At 39.8% G+C, this 26,050-nt stretch overlaps 1 protein-coding gene across 4 annotated transcripts in view; it reads left to right on the forward strand.

Moving 5' to 3' along the window:
• Nucleotides 1-18,446, forward strand: part of MYO1B (myosin IB) — a 187,585-nt gene extending 169,139 nt beyond the window's left edge. For all 4 annotated transcript variants that reach the window (XM_042994938.1, XM_042994939.1, XM_042994940.1 and 1 more), the window contains 7 exons: nucleotides 867-941; nucleotides 2,274-2,408; nucleotides 5,478-5,584; nucleotides 8,337-8,469; nucleotides 8,826-8,978; nucleotides 11,232-11,359; nucleotides 17,140-18,446. In XM_042994938.1, coding sequence (XP_042850872.1) covers nucleotides 867-941; nucleotides 2,274-2,408; nucleotides 5,478-5,584; nucleotides 8,337-8,469; nucleotides 8,826-8,978; nucleotides 11,232-11,359; nucleotides 17,140-17,263 — 855 coding nt within the window. In that variant the 3' untranslated portion in view covers nucleotides 17,264-18,446. The remainder of the gene's footprint in view (nucleotides 1-866; nucleotides 942-2,273; nucleotides 2,409-5,477; nucleotides 5,585-8,336; nucleotides 8,470-8,825; nucleotides 8,979-11,231; nucleotides 11,360-17,139) is intronic.
• Nucleotides 18,447-26,050: the final 7,604 nt, after the last annotated feature.

Consider the following 26,050-nt stretch of genomic DNA (forward strand, 5'->3'; position numbering starts at 1 on the left):
CCCAGAAAAGTAAAGACAAAAGAAAAAGGCAAAGCATGTCTGAATTATTCAAATAGGCTGGTGTTTTGCTAAAATCTAACGTTCTCATTGACAGCCGAGTGACAATCGGTATTTTAAGTAGTGTTTAGTTTTCTTTTCTCAGTTTCAAAACTTAACTGTATCATTCATTCATTCGTTTGGTAAATACCTCACCTAGTGAATTGATTTGTTGAACACTAGTGTGCAAAGTGCATAGGACAGTGTAGCAAGGAAGAAATAGGGAAACTAAAACTGTAACATGTCCTGAGTGTTGTGATAGTGTTAGTAGAAACTCGGACAGGAGTAGAGATGAAAGAAAAATTAATGCAGTTAAATGGGAGATTTCTAATGGGAGACCACAAGCTTCTTTTTAAGTTCTTATTTTTAGGCACAATGAGCTCCCAGCGCACGGCACTGAAGTCCTGTCTTCGTATGCAGGGCTTTGGAAGCTGTGCTGGAGTTCGTCAGGCATTTTCTTTTTATCTTTTAAGAACAATTTGCAGTGAAAATTACCTATGTAATTTTTTTTCTGATATGTATTTTGATTTGTGATGAGTTTGTAGCCATGCCTGTACAGTGTTTCTTGTCAAATCTTCAGGCACTTTAAAAACGAATTGAGAGGATTTAAAACATTAGAACATTCTGGTATTACCACTTTGCAGCTCTCGTTTCTTTTTCTCTGATTTAAAATCCACTGTCTCAGTGTGCTTCAATCATTTTACTATATCCAGAAAGTCACTTATAAATTTGACTTGTTCCACCTTTTTTTTCATTTTTGATAGAAGTGTATCATGTGGGCACCTGCCGGCCACACGTTAACCTCTGTGTTCTGCTGCTTCTATTTAAAGGTCCGTCGGGAGTACAGGAAATTCTTCAGAGCCAATGCTGGAAAGAAAATTTATGAATTTACGCTTCAGAGAATTGTAAGTCTATACTTTCTATGCGGCTAATTAGCATTATAGGACTAACTAGTGAATAGCACCACCTCAATCATAAATGGCTTGTTTGGTAACTATTAAACCCTAGCCGTGACACTGAGAGATTGTGACCTTCTATCATTTCCCCTCAAATTCAGGTAGAATTGTGTCAGGTTAGCGGCCCACATGTGATCAATGAAATGTTCTTTGACAGAGAGAACGTTCTCTGGGGAAGGGGAACCCAAGAAAGCCTGGTGTGTTGGTTCAGGCTACTATAATGAAAATACCATAGACTGTGTGGCTTAATAAACATTTATTTCTCATAGTCCTGGAGACTGGGCAGCCCAAGATCAGAGTGCCAGCATGGTCTGGTTCTGGTGAGGGCTTTTTCCTAGTTTCCTCACAGGAGAAGAGAAAGAGAAGCAAGCTCTTTCCCGTGTCTTCTTATAAGAGCAGTAATCCTGGGAGCACCACCCCTTGTGACCTTACTCACCTAATTGCCTCCCCAAGGCCTCGTTTCCTAACACTATCCCATTGGGGGTTAGGATTTCAACATAGGAATCTGAGGGGAACACCAAGATCTTGCCCTGCTGAACTGCCACAAGCTGCTGCAGGGCGAGGTTGGTCAACGAGGAGAGCAGGGCTGTGCCACGATTCCAGGATGGATTCTAACATTTCCCTCTGGCTTCCAGAGAAGTATATGTAGTGGTAACGTGCAAACTCTGGAGCCAGCTCACTCTGCCATGTACAGATTTACGGCTTGAGCAAATCACTTAACTTCTGTGAGCCTCATTCTTGTCGCCTGTAAAATGGAGTGATAATTGAAAGCTCTTACAGTTCCTGGCTCATATTCAGTACTCTAGAGCAGTGCTGTCCGATAGGACTTTCTGCAGCAGCGAAAATGTTCTAGATCTTTGTGGCATAGTAAAGTCTAGCCACATGTGGCTGTTGAGCACTTGAAATGTAACTAATGTTAACTAATGATTGATGAACTGGATTTTTAACTTTTTTTTTAATTACTAAAGATTTAAATAGAAATAGTCACAGGTGGCAAGTGGCTGCCTATTAAACAATGCAGCTTTCTAGTGTTAGCTGGTGTAAGTATTAATTTTAATTTTAAAATTAGTATTCTTCTTTTCTCTTAACCACTTAGTGGAGCTTAGATTTTCCCAACCAATACAGAGAGTTAAAAAGAGATTTTCCAGAGGAGTTGCAACATTTTATAAACTAAAACTTGCTAAATTCTACCAAGTAGTTTGCTTGATCCTGGTTTATGTAAAACAATGACTTTTCTGGTATATTTTACTTATCTAGCATTTTTTGTCAAACTCAACACAGGTGCAAAAATACTTCTTGGAAATGAAAAATAAGATGCCTTCCTTATCTCCAATAGACAAGAACTGGCCATCAAGACCTTACCTATTTTTGGATTCTACTCACAAAGAACTAAAAAGGATTTTCCACTTGTGGAGGGTAAAAAAATGCCTTGTTAGGTTTTTTTTTCAGAGACTTCTTAACATATATTTTGAGCGTTTGAAAAATGTTATGTAAAAGCAGATTTTTAACCATGCTCTTCCTGTAACCTCAAAGAGACGTATCTGAGGACCTTGGTATTTTTGAACCATGCACTGTACTTGGCTTTGTGTGAGAATTTCTAGAGCAGCCAGGTGTTCCCATGACTGTCACCTGTCATCCTTGTCTGGAAAGGAGAGTGTGCATGGCTCCAGTGTCTTTCCCTTCCAGATTCCAGTTGCTTTAAAGTAGTTCAGGTTTTTGTTTTGTTTTGATGTGTTTCTGTTATTCATCTTTACCTGAAGGAATACTGCCAGAGATAGAAATAATAAAATTTGAACATCTTCACAAGATATAGTTAAATCTTGAAGATTGTAGGAGTTTACTTTCTAAGATGTATTGAGTACGTGCATAAACGTACGCGAGAACACTACATGTTTTGATGGACTGGGGAAAAAAACGGCTTTAGAGTGCCTCACAAGACATCAAAGAGATTAAGTTTCCCTCAACCTGAATTAAATGGAAGCTAAAAATCTATTTGACATTGCCTTATATTTTTAGCTTCCTTAATTTTATGAGAGCATAACGTGTTATTTAGGTGTTGCCCAGAATTACGTGGGTTACTTATATAGATGTTGACTTTATTTTAGTAGTTCAGTTGATATATGGAATGATAAATATGTACAAGTGTCAGATACGATATAATCATTAATATGACAATCATATAATCCTACGATATAATCATTGAAAGGCTTATTATATTTGGTAAGTGAATGACTGATGGGTATCACTTCCAGGAAACTCTTTCCTGCTGGGCACTGTAGGCTTGTCCCTTTCCAGAATTACATATGTAGAGTGACATTATCACTGAATAGTGTAATATTGGTGACACAGCATGTGGAACTGGATTCTCCCTTCTGTTCCCTAACTTAGTGAGTCAGTTTGGTGAAATTCACCAGTGTTTCAGTGCTCATCTCCCTCTTTGAGTCTGACAGTGAGACTATTTTCAGAAATAACGATGGGGAGCTTCTAATGCCAAGAGTCTGCTCTGCCTCTGCTCTCCCCTGGCCCCTGGCCCTTACCTCCCTTGCATTTGGGGATAGAGAATGAGAGGGATGTGTTTATTCCTGAAAGGGTGGGCAGCAATGCTAACATTCCCTTATACAATTATATCAGTGGGTCTCAACTACATTTGTAACTGAATGTCTTAGAGTTCATCTGAAACACCTGGCCTAGGGGCACCTGGGTGGTCGGTCGGTTGAACGTCCGACTTTGACTCAGGTCATGATCTTGGAGTTTATGAGTTTGAGCCCAAGGTCGGGCTCCGTGCTGACAGCTGAGCCTGGAACCTGCTTTGGATTCTGTGTCTTCCCTTCTCTGCCCCTTCCTTGCTCACGCTCTGTCTCTCTCTCTCAAAAATAAATAAACATAATAAAAAATAAAAATAAAACAACCTGTCCCTGCCCCTCCAGCCACCCCCTGTGTCCCTTCAGTACCATCTCAGAATCCAGCCAAAGGAGAGATTTCTCAGGTCAGGTGTCCATACCGTAAAATGCAATAGGGGATTCAGAGTAGTATTTTTCAAACCAAGGGTTGTAGCATATTTGTGAGTTGTGAAATCAATTTAATAGATTACTGACCAGCGTTTTAAAATGAAGTACAGTAGGATAGAAGACGTCCACATGGCCAACCGACACATGAAAAAATGCTCAATATCACTCATCATCAGGGAAATACAAATCAAAACCACAATGAGATACCACCTTACACCTGTCAGAATGGCTAACATTAACAGCTCAGGCAACAACAGATGTTGGCGAGGATGCAGAGAAAGAGGATCTCTTTTGCATTGTTGGTGGGAATGCAAGCTGGTGCAGCCACTCTGGAAAACAGTATGGAGGTTCCTCAAAAAATTAAAAATAGAACTACCCTACGACCCAGCAATTGCACTACTAGGTATTTATCCAAGGGATATAGGTGTGCTGTTTCGAAGGGATACATGCACCCACATGTTTCTAGCAGCACTATCAACAATAGCCAAAGTATGGAAAGAGCCCAAATGTCCATCAATGGATGAATGGATAAAGAAAATGTGGTGTGTGTGTGTATATATCTATCTATGTATACACGCACACACACACACACACACACACACACACACACAATGGAGTATTACTCAGCAATCAAAAAGAATGAAATCTTGCCATTTGCGACTACTTGGATGGAACTGGAGGGTGTTATGCTAAGTGAAACTAGTCAGTCAGAGAAAGACAAAAATCATATGACTTCACTCATATGAGAACTTTAAGAGACAAAACAGATGAACCTAAGGGAAGGGAAACAAAAATAATATAAAAACAGGGAGGGGGACAAAACAGAAGAGACTCATAAATATGGAGAACAAACTGAGGGTTGCTGGAGGGGTTGTGGGAGGGGGGGATGGGCTAAATGGGTAAGGGGCATTAAGGAATCTACTCCTGAAATCATTGCTTCACTATATGCTAACTAATTTGGATGTAAATTTAAAAGAATAAAAACTAAAGTTTAAAAAAAAATAATAGAGTACAGGGCATGTTGAAGGAATTGTTTTGTGAAGCTTTTGTGTCAGTTGTCTATGTGTGTGCATGTAAATCAATGTGTGCAATGAGTTGTGATGTACAATGTCATTCTTAGGCTAAGTCTTTGTGAGAAGAGTGTGACAGCCTGAGGCCTAAAGGATGTCAGGTGGGGGCGGGGGCTGATGTCATAGTGGGAGGGTCAGTACTCCCAGTAGGGCCCTTGCTAGCAAGGCCCTCGTGTGTTCTGAAGAAGCATCCCAAGTTCCACAATACAGACCATAGTTTTTATGGCATTTTCTAAGACCAACCTTTTAAAACCCAAAACGGAAAAATGCTCTTGGTTTTTTTAAATGGATATTTTGTACACATTTACTCTTACTCTTCATGTTACTAAATTGGCTTAGCATATTTAAGAATGAGTAATGACTTATGTAAGTGATATCTTTTTTTTTCTCCTTTTCATTTTTCACAGTGTAAAAAATACAGAGACCAATTCACAGACCAGCAAAAGCTGATTTACGAAGAAAAATTAGAAGCCAGTGAACTCTTCAAAGACAAGAAGGCTTTATACCCATCTAGGTATTATGGCTTTGCTATCCCCATAAAAGTCAGTATTTTAAAAGCTCCTCAAATATATTTGTAGGTTGCTTCTAGTGGAGTTTGATTTCAGTGATACATGAGAGATTTTTAATTCTATGAATTATTTTATGATCAGCCTAACTCTTCCAGACAAAAGCAAATGGCATGTATGGGTTTGCTTAGGTCACTAGATTTCCAGTTGACATCAGTTAATCACTCTCAATTCATACTATGATGAAATATTTGTATTTTAAATAGAAGATAGGAGTTCCGTGTTAAGACTATTTGTACTCTGTACTTAAAGTCAAGTGGTTTTAATCCCTTATTTCCTTTCTTAAAATTAATTGTTAGTGAAAAATATTTTATAATGAAATTCATCTTGGAAAACTAGAAAGAGAAAAATGGCAAGGTAATTATTGTTCTGTTTTCCATAATTTAGAATTGAAGACCTAAAATGAGTATTTTGTAGTTTTATATTCCTTTTTAACCCATTCAGTGGAGAACGTCCAGCTTTTCTCCCAAGTTGTATGCTGATTCTAATATGTATTCGACATCAAAGATAAACATGGAAATAAAGCTCAGCTCTGTTGAAAAAAGTACACTTAAACACTTTTGAGCAATGGCTCTCATGGCATACTGTAACGAAATGACATTACATTTGTTGGTTTTATTTCATTGGCATTAGCCTAAACACTTCACTCAATAATTAGAAGTCATCATTTAAAATACAAATTGCATAGGCTATTAAGGTAAATCTTCATTGTAAATTCTTGTTCATTTTCCATAGTTTTCAGAGGCCGGCCCAATTTCTGCTGGTAATATACTGTAATCCCCATGCCAGTCTTCTTCCTTGAACCAGCTGGGTCAGGCTCATTTGCATTGTAAAGAAGAGTGAGCTGGTCTGTCACTCTAAGAGTGTTGCGGGAGCACTGCTCTGTGATGGCCTTTGGTCTGCTAACTCCTTGGGCATGACGTTAGTGGCCTGTGCAGTCAGATCGGTCCCTTTATTGTAGGCACCAAGCACTCAATAAAAGAAGCAATATCAGTTGTAAGTTTACCAAGTGAAACCCTTGGTAAAGACCGCTTATCTGAATATTCTTCTATCTCCCAAGTTCATCATTTCTCCCCAGAATCCCTATCCCTTTCTCATCTGTTTTTAAATAAAAAAGTAGGTTGTACAATTTCAAGCGAAATCTTTAACAACGTTTAGCTTCTTCCAAAGGATGGCCCGGAAATAAAAAGTATTATCTGCTGAGTATATTCACATGTACTCCATGTGCTGTGCTTGTATTCTCTGTGTCTTTAGGGACACAGCCTCCTGGGTCAGCTGACCTGGTGACTTGAGATGGTACATACTCCCCATGAATCCCACGTAGCATCTTCATCCGAAGTTGTCCAAAGTGCCTGCTAAAGAAAGCACATTCGAACACGAAAATGCTCCCTGTGCTCTCTCCAGCAACTAATTGATTTAACTTTTTCTTTATATCTTTTTCACTTGTAATCATCTTAATTAACATTCCCTGTGGGTGACGCTTCAGAAACTGAAAGGAGAAAAATGCATTTTTGAAGAAACAAATTCAGAGACTCTTAGCACTTTTTAATTATTAAAAACACATTTGTTGATTCTTCCTTTAAAAACATTAAATGAATAAAGACACATTTGACTATGAACAGCAAGAAAAAAATATTAACATCAAGCCAGGTCCTCTTTGGGTAATGTTCTCTGTGCATGCTCCCCCCGCAGCAGTCAGAGGGGTGGGATAATTTAGCCTCCCACCACTGTGGGAAGCAGCGGCCCTTCTGGGTGCCAGCCTGTTATGTGCTGGGAGCTGTGAAACACTGACCACCTACGTGGATTTTTCTTCCCTATTCCTCCACCCACAACACAAGCATTTAAAGTTGTATTTGCAAATTGCCAGAACTTTACAGCTCAGAGTGAAACCACAGTTTGTTGTTGTTATTGTTGTTGTTGTTGTTGTGGGGGTTTTTTTTGGTGTCTTTGAAGAAGCTGTCCTGCAGGTGTCACCCCACAAACCTTTAAGGGAAATCGACATCCTAGCACATGATTGTGCGGCTTGTAAGATACAGTTTGTTTGAAAGAAAACTGCTCTGCTTCTGAATGGTGACCTTGGCCCCTTCTGTCCGAGTAGGGGCATATCCTAGGAGGAAAGGCCTGTTTCTTCTTTCATACATTGCCTATTTAGAGCCAGAGTTATATGGTAATATTAAGTGCTCTGTAGCTTTCTTCTAAAGCGGTTGCTCTGGATCTGTTCTTCCCAGGCGGCCTATTGATTTTCTGATTCTCTGCAAGAAAATGAAGTTTTTCTTTGAAGCAGCTGATGGTAATGATCTGTGCTCTTTTTTCCCGTTGCCACATGTTGTTTAAAGGCATTAGAAGCCCTTTGTGGGTAGCTGTTAACTTTATATTAACAGATTAGAAGGATTTGCCTTTTCCTTGAGACCATGCACTTGGGCCTTGGCTGTCTTTCTTGTGACAGGTTTCTATCTTGATTGTTCCATGTGATAAGATTTTTATCAAAGTCCTACCTACAAAGTGCCATGATGACATCAAAAATGTATTTGAAGTAGGTTTCAGGTTTCATTTCCAACTATTTAGGACATGTGTAAAATGCATAAAATTAACTCTGATGAAGTTATCGCTCTTCAGAATCGGCTAACGTGTTACCTTTCTCCCATAATACTTCCATCTGGAACTGTTTCTAATGGGAGGGGAATTTTTTTTTCCCTCCAGTGTTGGGCAACCATTCCAAGGAGCTTACCTGGAAATCAACAAGAATCCCAAGTATAAGAAACTCAAAGATGCTATTGAAGAAAAGATTATCATTGCTGAAGTGGTGAACAAAATTAACCGTGCCAATGGGAAGGTAAAATGCTATCCCTGAAGACTTGTAAGAAGTGTTTATCAATTGGGACAGTCATTTTAGTTTTCTGAATATTCAAATTTGCATTTCATTTTCTCAGCAGAATTCTTATAGAGGAAGATGTTCCCCCTTTAAGCTTAGGTGGAATTTTGCTTGTTCTCTGAAACTTTCATGATTTAAGATATGTTATTTGTGTTTTTAGTGTGTTCTCAGTTTACATAGGTATGCATGCTGAAAGATACAGAATAAATGGGCATTTCTGCAAATAACTAATACTTTAAACTCAAGGACCACTTGGGGTGTTTTTCATCATTGGTTTTACATCCTTATTTGTTTTGTTTTGTTTTGTTTTGTTTTAGAGCACATCCCGGATTTTCCTCTTAACAAATAATAATCTCCTTCTTGCCGATCAAAAGTCCGGGCAGATCAAGTCAGAGGTTCCTTTGGTGGATGTGACCAAAGTATCGATGAGCTCACAGAATGATGGCTTCTTTGCTATCCATCTCAAAGAGGTAAAGGTCCAACTATTGATTTGTTTGAAAGATTTCTGCATTTGTCCAATTTCCGAGGCACTGGTTTAAAATTTTCTACATCTGGGGCGCCTGGGTGGCTCAGTCAGTTAGGCATCAAACTTCGGCTAAGGTCATGATCTCATGGCTTGTGAGTTCAAGCCCCACGTCAGGCTGTGTGCTGACAACTCAGAGCCTGGAGCCTGCTTCAGATACTGTGTCTCCTTCTCTCTCTGCCCCTCCCACTGCTCGCACTCTGTCTCTGTCTCTCTCTCAAAAATAATAAAAATAAAAAACAAAAACATTAAAATTTTCTACATGTTATTGATTTGCAGATTTGGGCTATATTTGCTCCTATGTAAAATCTCAAGCTTGGCTTTTCAGTGATTGAAATTGACTAGTTGAAATTGAACTGATTAATCACATTTATTGTTCATTGAATTCTGATTTCCCTGAGCAGCTTTTGTTTGCACTCACAGTGATGTGCTTTATTTTGAGAATAATACATGGAAATACCAGGATGTTCATTGCTTCCTCCTGTGTTTTTTTCTGTATACCGCTTGATAAATGTTCGTCCCCTTATTCATCTTTAATTTGTGGTTTTTTAATTAAAGAAGGCAACCACAATGAAACAACTGCCTCATAACTTTGACCTAAAGACTTTTTAACATTCAGTGCTTTTTTAGCTTAACTAGGACTTCCTGATTTTTTTTTAAATTTTATTTATTTTTGAGAGAGAGAACACAAGTGGGGGAGAGGGAGAGAAAATCCCAAGCAGGCTTCATGCTTAGCGTGAGCCCAGTGTGGGGCTTGATCTCACAACTGTGAGATCAGGACCTGAGCTGAAATGAAGAGTCAGATACTTAACTGACTGAGCCACCTAGGTGCCTTGAGGACTTCCTGATTTGAACGAAGTAGTTAAGAATGTAGGCTCTGGAGTTGGTCTCACAATTTTACAGTGACCTTGGCCGAGTCATTTAACTTCTGTGTGCCTACCTAATTTTTCTCCTCTTTATGTTTTATTGTATTTATTTTTTTAATGTTTATTTTGAGAGAGAGCACATGTGCACACATGTGTGTGCACACGTGTGAGTGGGGAAGGGACAGAGAGAGAGGGAGAGAGAGAGAATTCCAAGCAGGCTCCTCTCTGTCAGCGCAAAGCCAAATGCAGGGCTCGATCTCACAAGTCGTGAGATCATGACCTGAGTCGAAATCAAGAGTCCAACTGGGGCACCTGGGTGGCTCAGAGCCCAGAGCCTGCTTCGGATTCTGTGTCTCCTTCTCTCTCTGCCCCTCCCCAGCTCGTGCTGTCTCTCTCTCAAAAATAAACATTAAAAAGACTTTTTTTAGAGAGTCGGACACTTAACCAACAGAACCACCCAGGCACCCTTTTCTCTTCTTTAAAATGGTGAAAATAATGGCACTAGTTCATAACGTTGTTATAAGGATTCAGTGAGACACTGTGTAAAGTGCTCAGCATAGTGCCTTTCATATAACAAATAGTCACTGAATAAGCAGATGTCGGCGAATATTAATCATATTTAGGGACCTGCATGTATCTGGTAGTGCATGTAGCTTGCTGTTTCTACACTTAGGAAAGTCCCGTATGCTTCATTCTGCCTCTTTTCCCCCCTGTGGATCCTAACTTAAAGGGAGCATGTCCAGTCCTAACACAGGGATTCTGAACCTTGATTACACATAATGCTGGTGCCCAGGCCATGCCCCCAGTCCCCTTAAACCAGAGTTTCTTGGAATGGGGCACAACCATCCTATTTTGTGTAGCTTAGCTGGAGAGCCACTGCCTTAGCATATTTGTTGGGAGTGTTGTTGTTCTGCTTATGTTTTTAACCAAACCACTGAAGAATTTTTTAAACAGCCCTTTCAGATTGAGTTGTAGGTTAGGTCAGTGCTTCTCAAGCCTGAATGTGCAAACAGATCACTCAGGGATCCTGGTCAGTGGGCCTGCGCTAGGGCCTGAGGTTCTCCTCGTCTAACAAGCTCCCAGGTGATGTGCAAGGTGCCTGTGGTCTACCTACCAACTTTGGGTAGCGTCGGGTTAGGTAACCTTACTAAAAGTGCCCCGAGCAAGTTGGAAGAAATACGGCTTTCATCATTATTGTTTATTTGGAAGAATGGACTCCAGTAACTAATGTTTTTTTAAAGAGCCAGTAAATACGTTTTCAGCCAAGCCTGTAAACATTTACCTTCTAAGCTGTCTTTAATTATGATGGTCTGACTCTTGCTTTGTCCTTTTAGGGCTCTGAAGCAGCTAGTAAAGGAGACTTTCTCTTCAGCAGCGATCACCTTATTGAAATGGCCACAAAGCTGTATCGGACGACTCTCAGCCAAACCAAACAGAAGCTCAGCATCGAAATTTCTGATGAGTATGTTCATAACTGTTTGAATGTGGTGTTTCACTTTCTGCTTTCTTGCTTTAGCCGAGCACTCTAGTCTTACTCATTAATGCAACCACTACCTTTAAGTGGCGAGTGTGCGTCTGGTATTTATTCTAGATGGTGGACGGGCAGTGAATGGTACTGATCAAGTTCTTACCTTCATGTCCCTGACATCCCGGTGGAAGAGACAAATATGCATACATAATAAATAAGTGATATGACTTTGGTTAATGACAAATGCTTGTGGAGAGGGAAAAAAGGCAGGATAAGGCCCAGAGTGTGCTATTTTTGATAGGGAGGTCAGGGAGGCTTGTTTGATACAGTGACATTTGAGTCGAGGCTGAAATCAGTGGAGCAAGCCAGGCAACCATCTTGGGAGGTGCCTTCCAGGGCAGGGAGGCAGCAGGTGCAAAGGCCCTGAGATGGGAATGAACTTAATGGCAGAGTGAAATGGTAGGAAAAGACCCTGAAGAGATAGACAGAGACCCGGCCATGTGCAGCTTGGTAGCTAAGGTAAGAAGTTGAGATTTTACTGAGGTCGATGGAATGCTATTATAAGTTTCAAGCAAGGATGTGGCATGATCTGATTTGTGATTTTCAAAGATTCCTCTGGCTGCAGTGTGGAAAACAGCTCTAGGGAGGCAAAAATGGAAGTGGAGAAAAATTGGGAGCTTCTCTGAGCTGTCTAGGATGATGTGGCTTAGGCTAGGGTGGGAGTGGGAGGTAGTGAGAAGTAGATTCCAAATGTAATTTGAGGGAAAACAAGAGGACTTATTAACAGATTGGACGGTAGGTCTGGGGCCCGAGCCCAAATGGTGGTACCATTTACTGCCACAGATGACGCTTAAGAAAGAAGGGTTTGGGGGTGGCTGGGTGGCTGGGCTAAAATCAAGAGTGCTGTTTTTGATGTATTATATTTGCTATGCCTTTTTCTGACATAGATAGAGAATAAGCATTCCATGTTGACAAGGTTGACTGGTGTGCTAAGACTGCTATATATAAATTTGAAATTTTGCTCTTTTTACTTCACAGTAGGGCTCTCAGGATAGAGACTGATTATTTATATGCAGGTTGGAGCATTCCCCCCACTTATGAAATCTATCGATATGAGCTCATTTGAATGAATTTGAGTTACTGTGCTGATTGATACCTGACTGGTTACTTTACTTTTCAATAGAGTGTTTACTACCTGTTTATATACTTCTTTGCATGTACAGTAAGAAGTCACGGAACCAGATTGCTCAAGAAATGATTTTATTTCCTAATTAAGATTTTTGCCAGCCTATTCTATTTCAACTCTTTCTAAAAGTCTTTCTAAAATAAACTCATACCTATTCTTGGGGTGCCTGGGTGGCTCAGTCGGTTAAGTGTCTGACTTTTGATTTCAGCTCAAGACATGATCTCACAGTTCGTGAGTTTGAGCCCCGTGTCAGGGCAGAGCCCCGATAGTACAGAGCTTGCTTGGGATTCTCTCTCTCTCTGCCCTTCCCCTGCTCCTGTTCTTTCTCTCTCCCTCTCTTTCCCTCTCTCTCTCTCTCTCTCTCTCTCTCTCTCTCTCTCTCTGTCTCTCAACATAAATAAACTTAAAAAAATAAAATAAAATAAAAAACAAAATAAATTCATACCCATTCTTATCCCTCTGTAGGCCAAGCTAACTCTCCTTGATGTTTGAGGATGTACAGAGCCTTGGGTTCATCATCTGTCCTCATTGTACACCAACAGTGGTATTTAGATTTGGTGGGAGATTGACCTTTATGTATACTCTACATAGGAAATTGCAGTTTGTAGTAAATAGATTTTCTTGTCATTAGGTCCTTTCTCATTAAACAAAGAATACGTATCAGGAAAAAATATAATGGCTACTTGGGTTCTAGTCAATTAAGATTTTAACCTGTTAGGACCTATTCTAACTTTAAACTCCCTTTAGTTGAAATGTTTTATAACTTGGGATGCAGGGCTTCTGTTTTGGTGGAACTGGTAATTCCCACTCATCCCGGGAAGATTCTGTGTATTCCAGATGCAGGAGCTCCTTGGAATACGGATGAAGAAGCCTTACGGTTGACTCACTACATTAATGAGGTTGTCTTTACAGAGAAAGTCACATCAGCACCCAGGCCACAAAGGATCGCTACTCTTAAGCATTTCCCAAGCTGGTATTGTAGGAACACAGCCTCTGCTGTGAAAAAAGTAGTGGCTCGTGGAAATGTACAATCTTTCTTTACTACAGGTCTCCCCAGATGTGCTATGTTGTCACACATCATGAGTCTCCAGAGGGGCTGGGCAGGATAGCGTGTGCTGTTTCTCATACGTCATCAACCACAGAACCCTCCCGTGGTTCTCACATTGTGTGTGAGGCACACAGTTGTGCAACACTGATGGGGATGGTTTGCTTGTGGGTGGCAGGGACCCTGCCTTGTCAGAGAGAGGGGTATGATGTTCTGGATGCATAAGCTTTCAGTAAACCATGCTTGTGGGAGTGAAGGTTTACAGGGTGGCCATGTGAAGAAAACAAAACATTTAGTCGCATCGTAAACCAGTCCAAAACACCTTTCCTTTTCCAATCGCTAATCGTTGTTTGGTTTCATAAAAACAAAACAGCTGATGGCATCCCGCAGAGCACCCGTGGTCCCCTGCCCAGGCTTCAGGGAGCCACATGGCAGAGCAACGGTCAATGTAGCCTGTTTCACAACCTCTAGAGCTCTTAAGCAAGTATCATACACCTCCTTGGAGCGCATTTTAAATTTTAAAAAAATTTTACAAAGTCATGGGCAGGGGTGCCCATGATGTATTTTTTTTGCAGTCCTAAGTGGCTTTAATCCATTTCACTGCCAGCTCTACAGATTAGTAATTTTTTTTTTAAGTTTATTTATTTTGAGAGAGAAAGAAAGCACACACACAAGTGCAGGAGAGGGAGAGAGAGAGAGAGTCCCAAACAGGCTCTGCACCGTAATTACAGAGCCTGATGCGGGGCTTGAACTCATGAACCGTGAAATCATGACCTGAGCCACAATCAAGAGTTGGACGCTCAACCGACTGAGCCACCCAGGCGCCCCTCGGCAGATTAGTATTATATCCAGTGTGCAGTTCAATGACCGAAACCTTCCTCAGTGTGTCCTTTTCAGAAGCAGAAGTAATATTTTAATGCACCCAGTCTCCCTAGGCATTATGGATAAACTGGCTGTCAGTTTACAAGAGGAGAGTCAGAGTCCTATTTACTCCTTAGAGCAGTTTTAACCCGCTTTGTAATTCCCAGTTCTTATTCCCAAACGGTTCAGTCCATAAATAGATTGCATTTTAAGGAGAACCTTAAATAAAATGTATAATATTTCTAAACAGTTTCTAAAAACAAAGTCCTAAAAGTATTGAAAAAACCGAAGTGAATTTGTTCTATTAAACATTTTAAATATGTGTGTGTGTATGTACATGGGTACACACACATAATATACAAACATGTAAATCATTCAACATATGCAGTTGTTTGTCTGAATATTTTAAATCAGAACAAATCATGTAAATTCTTTTTGCTATGATGTTCGAACTGGTATTGATGCTGTGAAAGAATGCATTCAACATTATTGTTTGCTGGAGGGTGATTCTCTGATTACCATGCCCTCACTGTGGGCCATGCTCCAGTTTTCTCTTTTATGAGGTGGAGAGGAATAACATTACTTGCCTATGGGGCACTTGGGTGGCTCAGTTGGTTAAGCGTCTGACTTCAGCTTAAGTCATGATCTCACAGTTCATGAGTTCAAGCCCCACGTCGGGCTCTGTGCTGACAGAGCCTGCTTCAGACTCTGTGTCTCCCTCTCTCTCTGCCCCTCCCCCAGTCGTGCATGTCTATCTCTCTCAAAAGTAAATAAGCATTAAAAAAAATTAATAATATTACTTGCCTCATAGGATTATTTTAAAGTTGAGTTAATATATGTAACTTACTAAGAAAAGTATGGCGCATGGTGAACATTCAATAAATCTTGCAATCATGCATTGTGAACATGAAGACAGCCAATGCTAAAGTTATTGGGGAAGAGAACTCCCTATACTTTCATTACACTATAAGTGGTCTTTGAAAATTAAAATGTCAAAATATTTGATTTTTTTTAAATATGTGTATTGGCATTAAATTCGAAAGGTGCTTTCTTTCTTTGAGGCACGTAGATACAAGTATATATGCTGGAGAGATGCGATTTTGGAGCCATAATTCTTTTTGTCAGTACTTTCAAGGTAAAAAGAAATAGACCATTCCAAAGCAGGGAAGTACTATCCTGTTAAAACAATTGATAAATCAGGAGCGTATGTGTCACATTTCACTCCTGTAGGCAATGTTTGCAAAACACGGACGGGGTCTGTAGACCTTGACGCTGAGACTAATGTGCATGGAACAGAGCTGTTTTGATGTTTGCCGTTGTCGTGGATCCAGTGAGCATGCGATCTGTCACACGGTTGTTAGAGTGACTCAGCTATATGCCAGCAACTCAGAAAACTGTTCCCTGAGAAACATATTGCAAATATGGCCACGTTGTACTGACTCTTACGCTGGAGTGACGAGCACTGGCTTTGAGATGGGAAAGCCCGGGTTCTGGTCCAGTCATGCCGCTCTCCTTCCTCCACAGGGATGCCATCCTTGAGGGCAGGGACCTCATTTTGTATGGCCAGGTGTCCCTTGCAGCCCTGAGCCCAGCAGGAATGCAGTACGTTTGTGGTAGGAAGGTGTGATGAATCATCCTGTGGACGAGCACTTGACCCCTGACAGTCTATGAAAGGACAGATTGGAACTAGAATACGGTTTCACATGTTGTACCACATGTGCTACTACTGTAGGATAAGAAGTGGCTTTGGGTGTGCACTGACAGAGTGTGTGTTATGATTATATGTATATGCTATATATGTATATAGTATATACGTAGTTTGTATTAGTAATATATAGTGTATATATATATATATATATACTATTATATACATACTATATATACTATACTATATGTAGTATATAGTATATATACTTTAATGGACATTAAAAAATATAAAGGGAATATCAAACTTGCAATTTTATTATTATTCCATAGGTCACAGCTACTTTGAAATCTACTTATTTAGGGTTAGAAACAACTATTAGCATAGTCTGTGGATATGACAAAAATTGTTGAGGAAATAATGTCAGTAACCAGTGTTTGGAAATCATAGTCTGGAGTGTCTCTAGACCTCTTTAATGATATTTTTTCATTTAATTTTCTCAATCTGTTGGTAATTCAATAGGAACCTCGCCCACCCCCTGCCAGTTTATGGTCTTACTATGCAAAAATGGAGAAAAATGGGAAAAGAGCAGGTTGGTCTTCATTTGAAACATGGAAATAATTCTTCTTAGCCCTTCTTACCTTACTGGAGTGTGATGAGTTAATGAACTTCACTTTCCTTAGGGGCTAAGTGATGGCTGTTGCAAGTGCTGATGGAAAGAGGCAATACTTGTCAAGGTCAATATCCATTAGGAAACAAAAGCTAGTTGGGGGCACCTGCGTGGCTCAGCCGGTTAAGCATCTGACTTGATTTTGGCTCAGGTCATGAGCTCAAGGTTCGTGGGATCGAGCCCCACATCAAACTCTGCGCTGACAGCTTGTGTTCTGTCTCTGCCCCTCCCTACCCCTCTCTTTCTCTCTTTCAAAATACATAAATAAACTTAAAAAAAGAAAGAAACAAACAAAAGCTAGTGTTAGTGTCATCATCAGCTGTTGTGTGTGTACTTTTCTTTAATCTGCCCTATTCTTTTCTTCCAGGTTCCTGGTTCAGTTCAGACAGGATAAAGTATGTGTGAAGTTTATTCAGGGCAACCAGAAAAATGGGAGCGTCCCAACGTGCAAACGAAAAAACAACCGTCTCCTTGAAGTTGCTGTTCCTTAACTGGCTCCTCCTCTCTGCTTTCACGGACTTGTTTCCCTGTAATAGTGCAATTTTGTTTTGTTTCGTTTCGTTTTGTTTGGGGTTCATTGTATGTTTGGGAATTGCCAAAGGCTAATACTGTTAAGAGTCCCTTGGCAAAATAAAAATATTCGACTAATCAATTTTTAGTACGGGAATAGTTTTAACCCTTAAAATACACAGCGTGTCCTGGCCTGTAACATGTCACACGTGTTTTCTGTTTAGTCATTGTGTTAGATCTGTGTACCTTAAATCAGCATATTACTCATGAATCAGTAATTACGTATAGGAAATGGTCCCAGAAGATAGTGCATTCATTCATCAGATATTTATTGCGTGCCTGCTCTTTGCAAGGCACTGTGCTGGATGCAATGAAAACTTATTGGGAACCCTTTTTTGGTTTTCAGGCCATGGCAGGCTGGCCGCTTTGTGCTAACTTTACTAGGGCTGAGAGAGGTTGAGATGTTGAAACCAAAACAGTAACTGTTGCTGACGAACAGCATTGTTCTGAATCCTGTAGTGTGATCTTTAACAAGTATACTTCAAGAAGGGCTGGTCCTAGAAAGTAGAAATATATGACTGGGTAAAAAAATGCCTCTCCACGTAGTTTCTATTTGAAAAGAGAAAACTGACATTTGAACAGGACTTTTAACGTGTCCGGATCTTGTCATTGCTTTTAACACTAAAAAACAGAGTCATTCTTATTTCAGAAAAAGTGCAGAAGCAGTCCAAATAAGTCTACAAATAAGATTGTATTTTCCTGTTTCTGGTAAACAGCATATATGATCCTATATAGGCTCATATTTGCAGAGTGTTTTCACCCAAGTTTGAGGAAATCCTTTAAACAGATTATACAGTAAAGAGCTGAAAAGCCTTTCAGATAGTGGCAAGCATTCTGTACAACGTGCAATAAACATCCAAGATCTTTTTTGAAAGTTTTATTTATAATATACCTTTTGTATGCGAGGTGATTGGTACAGGGTGCATATTTTAGTCAAGAGTCAAAATTGTGTTAATTTGCAGGACTTTTTTTTTTTCAAATTTACAATAAGGATTCATTTTGGAAACTACATTTTAAACTTTGGAATCAAATTGTTTCTTATTTGGGAGGATAATGTATATACATTGGTATGTTAAATAATAAAACTATTCTAATTTGGTGCCATTTCCTGAATCACAACTGTATTTTTGTATCTCGGGCTCTTTTTTCATGTTGTGTGTCAATGTAATATCACATAGAAAGGCTTTACAATTCAAACAGTGTATGTTTTCTGTGTAATTGAATTCCACTTAGCCTTTTATAAACCAGAAACATTCATTGAAAGTATTTGGGTGGGGGAGGACTTTCTTTTTAATTTTTGTACTTAAAATGATTGCTCCCATAAAGAAATTCTCAGAAGCCTTTATGTTTATTGGTGCAGGTAGAGGATATCATTATTTTCTCTTAGTCTTCTCCAGCATGTACCTAAAAGTGATAGATTCTGAAATAGTTCCTGAAGTAAGTGAATAGAAATTTGGAACTAGAGGGGTGCTTGGGTGGCTCAGTTGGTTAGGCGTCTGACTTCAGCTCAAGTCATGATCTTTCAGTTCATGGGTTCAAGCCCCACTTTAGGCTCTGTGCTGACAGCTCAGAGCCTGGAGCCTGCTTCAGATTCTGTGTCTCCCTCCCTCTCTGTCCCTCCCCAACTTGCGCTCTGTCTCTGTCTCTCTCAAAAATAAATAAACATTTAAAAAAAATTTTTTTAAATAAAAAAAAAATTGGAACTAGAGAGGGTTTTTTAAAAAATGTTTAAAAAATATGTAATACATTCATACTGTTCAACATACAAATAAATGTAAGCAGATATACAATGCAAATTCTCCATCCTGTCATTCAGCCATGTGCTCAGTTACCATCCCCCCTGCCAAGTTAACCATTGTTTTTACTTGCTTTTGCCCTGCTGTATGCATATGCTTCCAAAACAAAATAAAAATACAGATTTTTACCTCTTGCTTTAGTAGACAAAAGCTAATATGCTAGATAGACTTTGTTCTTTACTCTGCCTTTTTTGCTCAGTATTCTTTTTTACTGTGGTACCATTTTCCATTGTATGGATGCATTTCTCCAGTCCCCTCCGGATCACTGTTGGGTTGTTTTCCTGAATGGAAATTTAAGTCTGGGATGGAGAGGGCGAATATTCCATGGGTCTTACTTGTTAACTTTTCCCAAATACCTTATCTGCAGATTGTTCATTATGAAGGTTAGCAATAATAGCAGTTAGCAATAATATATTTTCCAAAGTTCATTTCCAAAAGAGAAGCCATTTGATCTCAAACTTTGTTGTAGGTGTTCTGCAAGGATTTAAAAATATCTCTACAAGGTAGTTTTAAATGAGAGTGTTTTTGCATACACATCCATCAGTTCTAGTCTTGTCATCGCAATAATAAGTTTTGGTCATGAAATTCATTCTAGGTGGGTTGTGACTTGACTTGGAGAAGTTTTTCTGAACTTTAGCAAGAAAGCCTCCTGATGTACCAGGGTGAACTACGCATCCTTGGAGTTTCCTAAACTAAGCTCACCAGCTGGGGAGAGCATCCTTGAAAGGTACAAATTGGAAGCAAGAGTTCTTAATGTTTTCAGTGTATGTAGTGGTGCCTCCTTTTTTTTTTTTTTTCCCCATAGGGAGCAAGCGCTAGTGATTATTTCCATAGGGAGATAATTGGTGAGAGCAATTATTTAGAGCTTTTCAGCTCAGCAATAGAGTCTTAAACCCTGGTTTTCAAACGTGAGGTTAGAGTTGGGTCAAAATCACGAGGAAAGCTTGTTTTTAAAACACAACCAAAACAACCATGCAGATTCCTGGGCCATACCCCTTCCCAACTGAATTGGGAATCTCCAGAACAGAGTTTGAAAATAGGCACTTAAAATCTCCAGGCGATTAAGCACATTCAAGTTTGAGAACCACCAAGAAAAACCCTCGAGTTTCTCTGTAGCCGCCCAGCCATCTGTCTTAACAAGTCCTCCGGGAGGTGGTTCCGACATGTGCCCACGTGTATCAGAACGTTACTGACAAACTGTGGCATTGTTCTAATGGGTGAGCAACCACTATTTCTTTATCTTTGAATTTCTGTCGCTGTCCTGCAATGGCGGATTAAAGTATTACTGGCACTCCGGATTTCCTCAGTGCTCTGGCCTGGCCACACAGCCCTAACTTGTTTCCAGCCACCACTTACTTGCCCAGCCCCTGGAGTGACTTGTAGGTCTAGACTAAAAGAGGTGCTTGCAAAAGGTAACCAGGTAGTGAGCACCAAAAATCAGACCATGGCAGTTGCCGAGTATTCTTGACCTTGACTTCCACGCACCACGGGGCAAGAAAGGAACATAGGTAGGAAAGTCACTCTCTAACCGATTGGTTACAGTTTTGTATTTCCCACTCTTGGAATAATAACTTGGACCCAGCACTCAGACGTAAAGCCTTCAGCTCAAGTTTGAATAGCTTTTCTCCTACCCCAGGGGTTCCGAGGTGTGTCTGTGATCCTAAGGCACCATGGTCGAGAGTTCTGAGAATCATAGGTGTCCCCTCAGGTTTGAGGCTTTGGCAGAAATCTAAGAGGATAAATGGTTTTATTAGGCCATTTCAATTAGTATGCAGAGTGAGAACTCTCAAATTCACATAATTAAGTATAATTACGGTAATTAGGATATGGTTCAAAATTCTTAGTCTAGTAGACAACAGCATCTTTTTTGTGTGCTATTTTTCATGTAATAAGTGAGGTGTTTAGGTTCTAACTTATTCAGATAACGAGCACCCTTTAAAATGGTGTATGTTGCTGGAGAAGGATTTTGAAAACTCCTAATGTGTTTATTAAGTCTTATACAAGCCTTTGTTTTTAAGCTGGGCGTTCTCTGCTAACGACCGCAGCATTCAAATTCACTCAGTTAGGTGCAGGGGATAAAAAGGAAGAGAAGGTAGGACAGTAGTTTTGCACTTCTTTTCCTCCTGGTGGGAAAACACAGCTGTAAGTTTTCATTGTCCATTTGAAGATTTAATGTTGAGGATTAATGTTTCATCACTGGAGGGGCTCTTTCTTTGCATCTCCTTGTAACGAACACTCCACTCCATGCCCTTCACTCTCAGCTTCTGGTCAGCTAACCCTCAGAAAGCCACCGCCTGGACGAGCTGGCACTTGCTTTCTGCTCTCACCGGCTTCTGTTCCAATAGGCACTCAGTAGAAAATTAATTGTTTTTGAGTTGGTTTCCTGCAAATCTTGGAATTGTTTGCCTCATTCTCTTTGGTTTGAAGATCATTTTCAAAATCTGGAGTTAATCACAGCACAGCGTAAACCACAGCCTCTTTCTCATTAGCTTTTTTTGCCGCCATGGTGGCCAGATCTCCTCTGCTCCGTTCCGTAAAATTCAACAAAAATCTGACTTTGTAACCAAGGAAAATAGTGTTGGCTTCTCAGCATTTAAGGAGGAGACTGGGAACAGGATTTAATTCCGTATTCACCCAATGGCCTGGCGATACTGAGAGAAAGAAACAGATCAGCCAGCCACCTTATTTCACGTACCTAAAAACATTTTTGCGGGTCTAGTTTTGATATCTAATGGATATACTATATGTATTAATTTTAGATGGATAACAATGATTTGATATATGTGTATATTGTGAAATGATTACTACAATATTCCGTGAACGTCTGTCCCCTCATGTAGTTATTTTTTTCTTTTTCTGGTGATGAGAACTTTTAAGGTTATTCTCTTTATTTTTTTTTAATTTTTTTAATGTTTTTATTTATTTTTGAAACAGAGAGCATGAGCAGGGGAGGGGCAGAGAGAGAGGGAGACACAGAATCCGAAGCAGGCTCCAGGCTCTGAGCTGTCAGCACAGAGCCCGACGCGGGGCTCGAACTCACGGACCGTGAGATCATGACCTGAGCCGAAGTCGGACGCTTAACCGACTGAGCCACCCAGGAGCCCCAAGGTTATTCTGTTTAGATTATTTCACTTAGTTTATACTCCCTCCAACATTCCTTTTCTCATTTTCCCTTTCCTTTCATCCCTTCTCTCACTAATGAGTGGATCTCGCATATTCTCTGCAAATACATATATATACATTTAATGACCTACACATCAGAAATGTTCACATACCAGAAAAACTGAACACATCCATGTAGTAGCACCCAAAACAAGGAGCCCCTTTGTCCGCCCTAGTCACAGTCCCCCACAGAAGTAACTTTCTCTTGTATTCTAGTATCATATATTAGTTTTGCCCTTTTTGTTTGTTTGGTTTGGGTTTGGTGTTGTTTTTTTTTTTTTTCTCCATATAGATGGAATCCTACAGTACATACTCTTCCTTCTGACCTCTTTCATTCAGTATTATAACTGGAATTCATTCACATTGTTGCTTGTAGCTAAAATTTGCTTGGCCTGTGTAATACCTCAGTGTGGGTAGGCTGCAAGTTTGTAATCGATCTTACTGTTGATGGGCATTTGGCTATGACGGGTAGTGCTCCTGCAGACGTTCTTGTACACATCTTGGCGAGTATCCGCCCTCCTGTCTGCGGGGTGGATACCTAGGAATAGAGCTGTGGGGTCACGGGGTAAACTTACGTTCACCTTGAGTAGATTGCATCAAACTGACTTTCAAAGGAACTGTAGCAGTTAAGGCTCCCACCAGCAGTGAGGGGACAGGGGGGCGTGCATTTTCTCTATATCCTTGCCCCACCTAATGTCGTCAGTCTTCTTAATTTTGGTCCCGCTGGTGGATCTTGACTTTAATTCACATTTTCCTGACGACTCATGAACTCAAATACCTTTTCAATATAGGCAATTTGCACGTCATCTTTTGTGAAATACCTATTCAAGTAGTTTGCCTTTTTTTTTTTTTCCTGTTGGGCTTGTCTTTTTGATTTGTAGCTATATTTTGGATAGGAGACCTCAGGTGTGGGGGTGGCAGGCATCTTTCACAGTCTGTGGTTACCTTTTTACTCTCCTACTAGTATCTTTGGATGAACAGACATTGCATTTTAGTGAAGGCTGGTTTACCAGTTCTTTCCTTTAGGGTCCATATTCTTTCCTGTTGAAGAGATATTTGTTTGCTCAAGGTTATGAGGATACTTGTGGTTTCTTTCAGAAGCTTTATTGTTCTGCCTTTCACATTTAGCTCTTTAGTCTACTGGAATTGATTTTTTTTTTTTATGATGTAAAGTAGGGAGTGAGGATTCATTTTTTTTTTCCCCCATATGGATAGCCTTAAAAAGACTGTACTGTTTCTAGATTCTCTCTTCCGTTAAGTTGATTATCTGTCTCTGTGTTAATCCCAAACCGTGTCAATCATTACAGCTTTGGAACAAGTTGGCATGGTCATTTGGAAGTAAAATTCATAACTCGGAGGTCCTACACTCTTGTGAAAGCAGGGAGTAAAGCATTAAAATAAATAAATACACATTCATGTATTTGGAGTAATGATCGTTCATCAGAGTCCTGGAAATGTGAACATAAAATCAACCCTTTTCTTTAGCCACAGGGATTTGGGCATGGGAGTCCCTTAATGGGATCATATGGCGAGAATATTAAGTGTTTCCTTGAGGTCAGTTAATGTCTAATTTTACATGATATTTTGGTTTTCCATTGACGTAGCAGTTTCTATCCATATTACTAATTATCCCCACTTTAAGTTTTCCCTAAAATCTTCATAAAATTACTATCTTATATAAATGAACGTATTTCTTTCTGTTTTCAGGTAAAATTGTCTGTTTTCCTCAAATGTGCTTCCTTTGGTGGTGAGAGAACTCCGATGGTTTTTCTAATTCTTTAACTATCTTTTACAACTATTTTTACAGTCTTTACAATGGATTATCTCGTCCAGTGATGACAGTTTATAGATGAAGCCAGATGGAACTAGAAGTCCCCTAGGACCCTCAAACTTTTATTTTTAATTTAAAAAATGTTTCTAAATAATTTCCTAGCAGTCACCTAAGCTCTTCTCTCGTGTGCTGTTTGGAGCTAAATTCAGAATGGCCTTTTCTAAAATGATTGCTACAAATTCAGTTTCCTGAAATGAACGTTCTTATTGACAGAGAGGAACACCACTGAAAAGGCATGTAGTAGCATTTTTTTTTCAGTAGCATTTAAGGTACATGCATCTTCTTAAAAAAATATATATTTACTTATCTATTTAGGAGCATGCATGCATGTAAGTTGGCGAGGGGCATAGAGCCAGGGAGAGAGGGAATCCCAAGAAGGCTCCACACTGTCAGCGCTGAGCTCGATGCAGGGCTCGAACCCACAAACAGTTTGATCGTGACCTGAGCCGAAACCAAAAGTTGGATGCTTAACCAACAGCCACCCAGGTGCCCCCCGTGTGTGTGTGTGTGTGTGTGTGTGTGTGTGTGTGTGTGTGTGTGTGTTTCCACGAGGGGCCAACTGTAGACAAAGGAAAACGTGTACTTTTCATGTTATATGCAACAATAATAATTGCCTCGAGAAGGTACAAGTGTGTATAAGTCAAATAGGAAATAATATATACTGAAGGGACACCACAGAGTTGTTGAGGCATTGTATAGTAGAAAATAAAAATGTTTCTTCATTTAAAAACCTGAAAGTAGTCCTTCAGCTATAAATTCAACCTTCCTTGTGTATCCAGTAACATGTGGTGAGACTGCCATTCTAGTGTCTTCTTTTTGTTTTTTTTACTTTCAGAAACTATTTCCAGCATGACTATTTATTAAAACTACATATACAGCATATTTATTTGTGATTGAATATGAATGTTATATTTTAAAGATAATGGTCTTTCCCAAGTATACGTTCTTTTTTTTTTTTTTTTTAGTGTTTATTTAAACTCCAGTTAGTTAACATATAGTGTATTATTAGTTTTAGGTGAGCAATATAGTGAGATTCCACACTTCCATACAATGCCTGGTGTTCATCACATCAGGTGCCCTCCTTAAATCCTAACTTCTAATAAGGGGCAATGTCATCTTTAAGCAGAGTAATCAAAACTTACTCTCCTTGTTTTAGCCCCTAAAAATGACCTGAAGGTTGAAAACAGCTTTTAGAATAGAAGTTCATAGAATATAACTGTATGTGTTAGATTTGACTCAACACGGTTTTATTCAAATGAAGCTACCTAATACTTTCTGATGGAGGAAAATCAGTACATTTCTATTGAGATGACCAACCTGACCATTTTTTTAAATGTTTGTTCATTTTTGAGAGTGTGCAAGTGGGGGAGGGGTGGAGAGAGGGAGCAGAGGATCTGAAGTGGGCACTGTGCTGACAGCGGCGAGCCCAATGCAGGGCTCGAACTCACGGACTGCAAGAATGTAACCTGAGCCAAAGTCTGATACTCAACCGACTGAGCCACCCAGGTGACCCCCAACCTGACCATTTTTAAGAATCAAATTCAAAAAGGATTTTACAAGTTAATGTTGCCCAACATACCATGCGCACAGGAGAGGAGAGAAGTTATTCGTATTTTGAGCATTATTTTGTAGAATTTGAGTGACTGTAAACAAAAATGTAGGGGCGCCTGGGTGGCTCACTTATGCGTCCGACTTTAGCTCAGGTCATGATCTCACTGATCATGGGTTGGAGCCCCCCCTCGGGCTCTGTGCTGACAGCTCGGAGCCTGGAGCCTGCTTCGGATTCTGTGTCTCCCTCTCTCCCCCTATCCCGCTCGTGCTCTGTCTCTGTCTCAAAAATAAATAAATGTTTAAAAAAATTTTTTTTTAATGTAAAGGAAGATATTCTTAGCTATTTTGGCATTTGTTTCTGTTGGAAA

This window comes from Panthera tigris, chromosome C1 (assembly GCF_018350195.1).
Source record: "Panthera tigris isolate Pti1 chromosome C1, P.tigris_Pti1_mat1.1, whole genome shotgun sequence".
Taxonomy (NCBI): domain Eukaryota; kingdom Metazoa; phylum Chordata; class Mammalia; order Carnivora; family Felidae; genus Panthera; species Panthera tigris.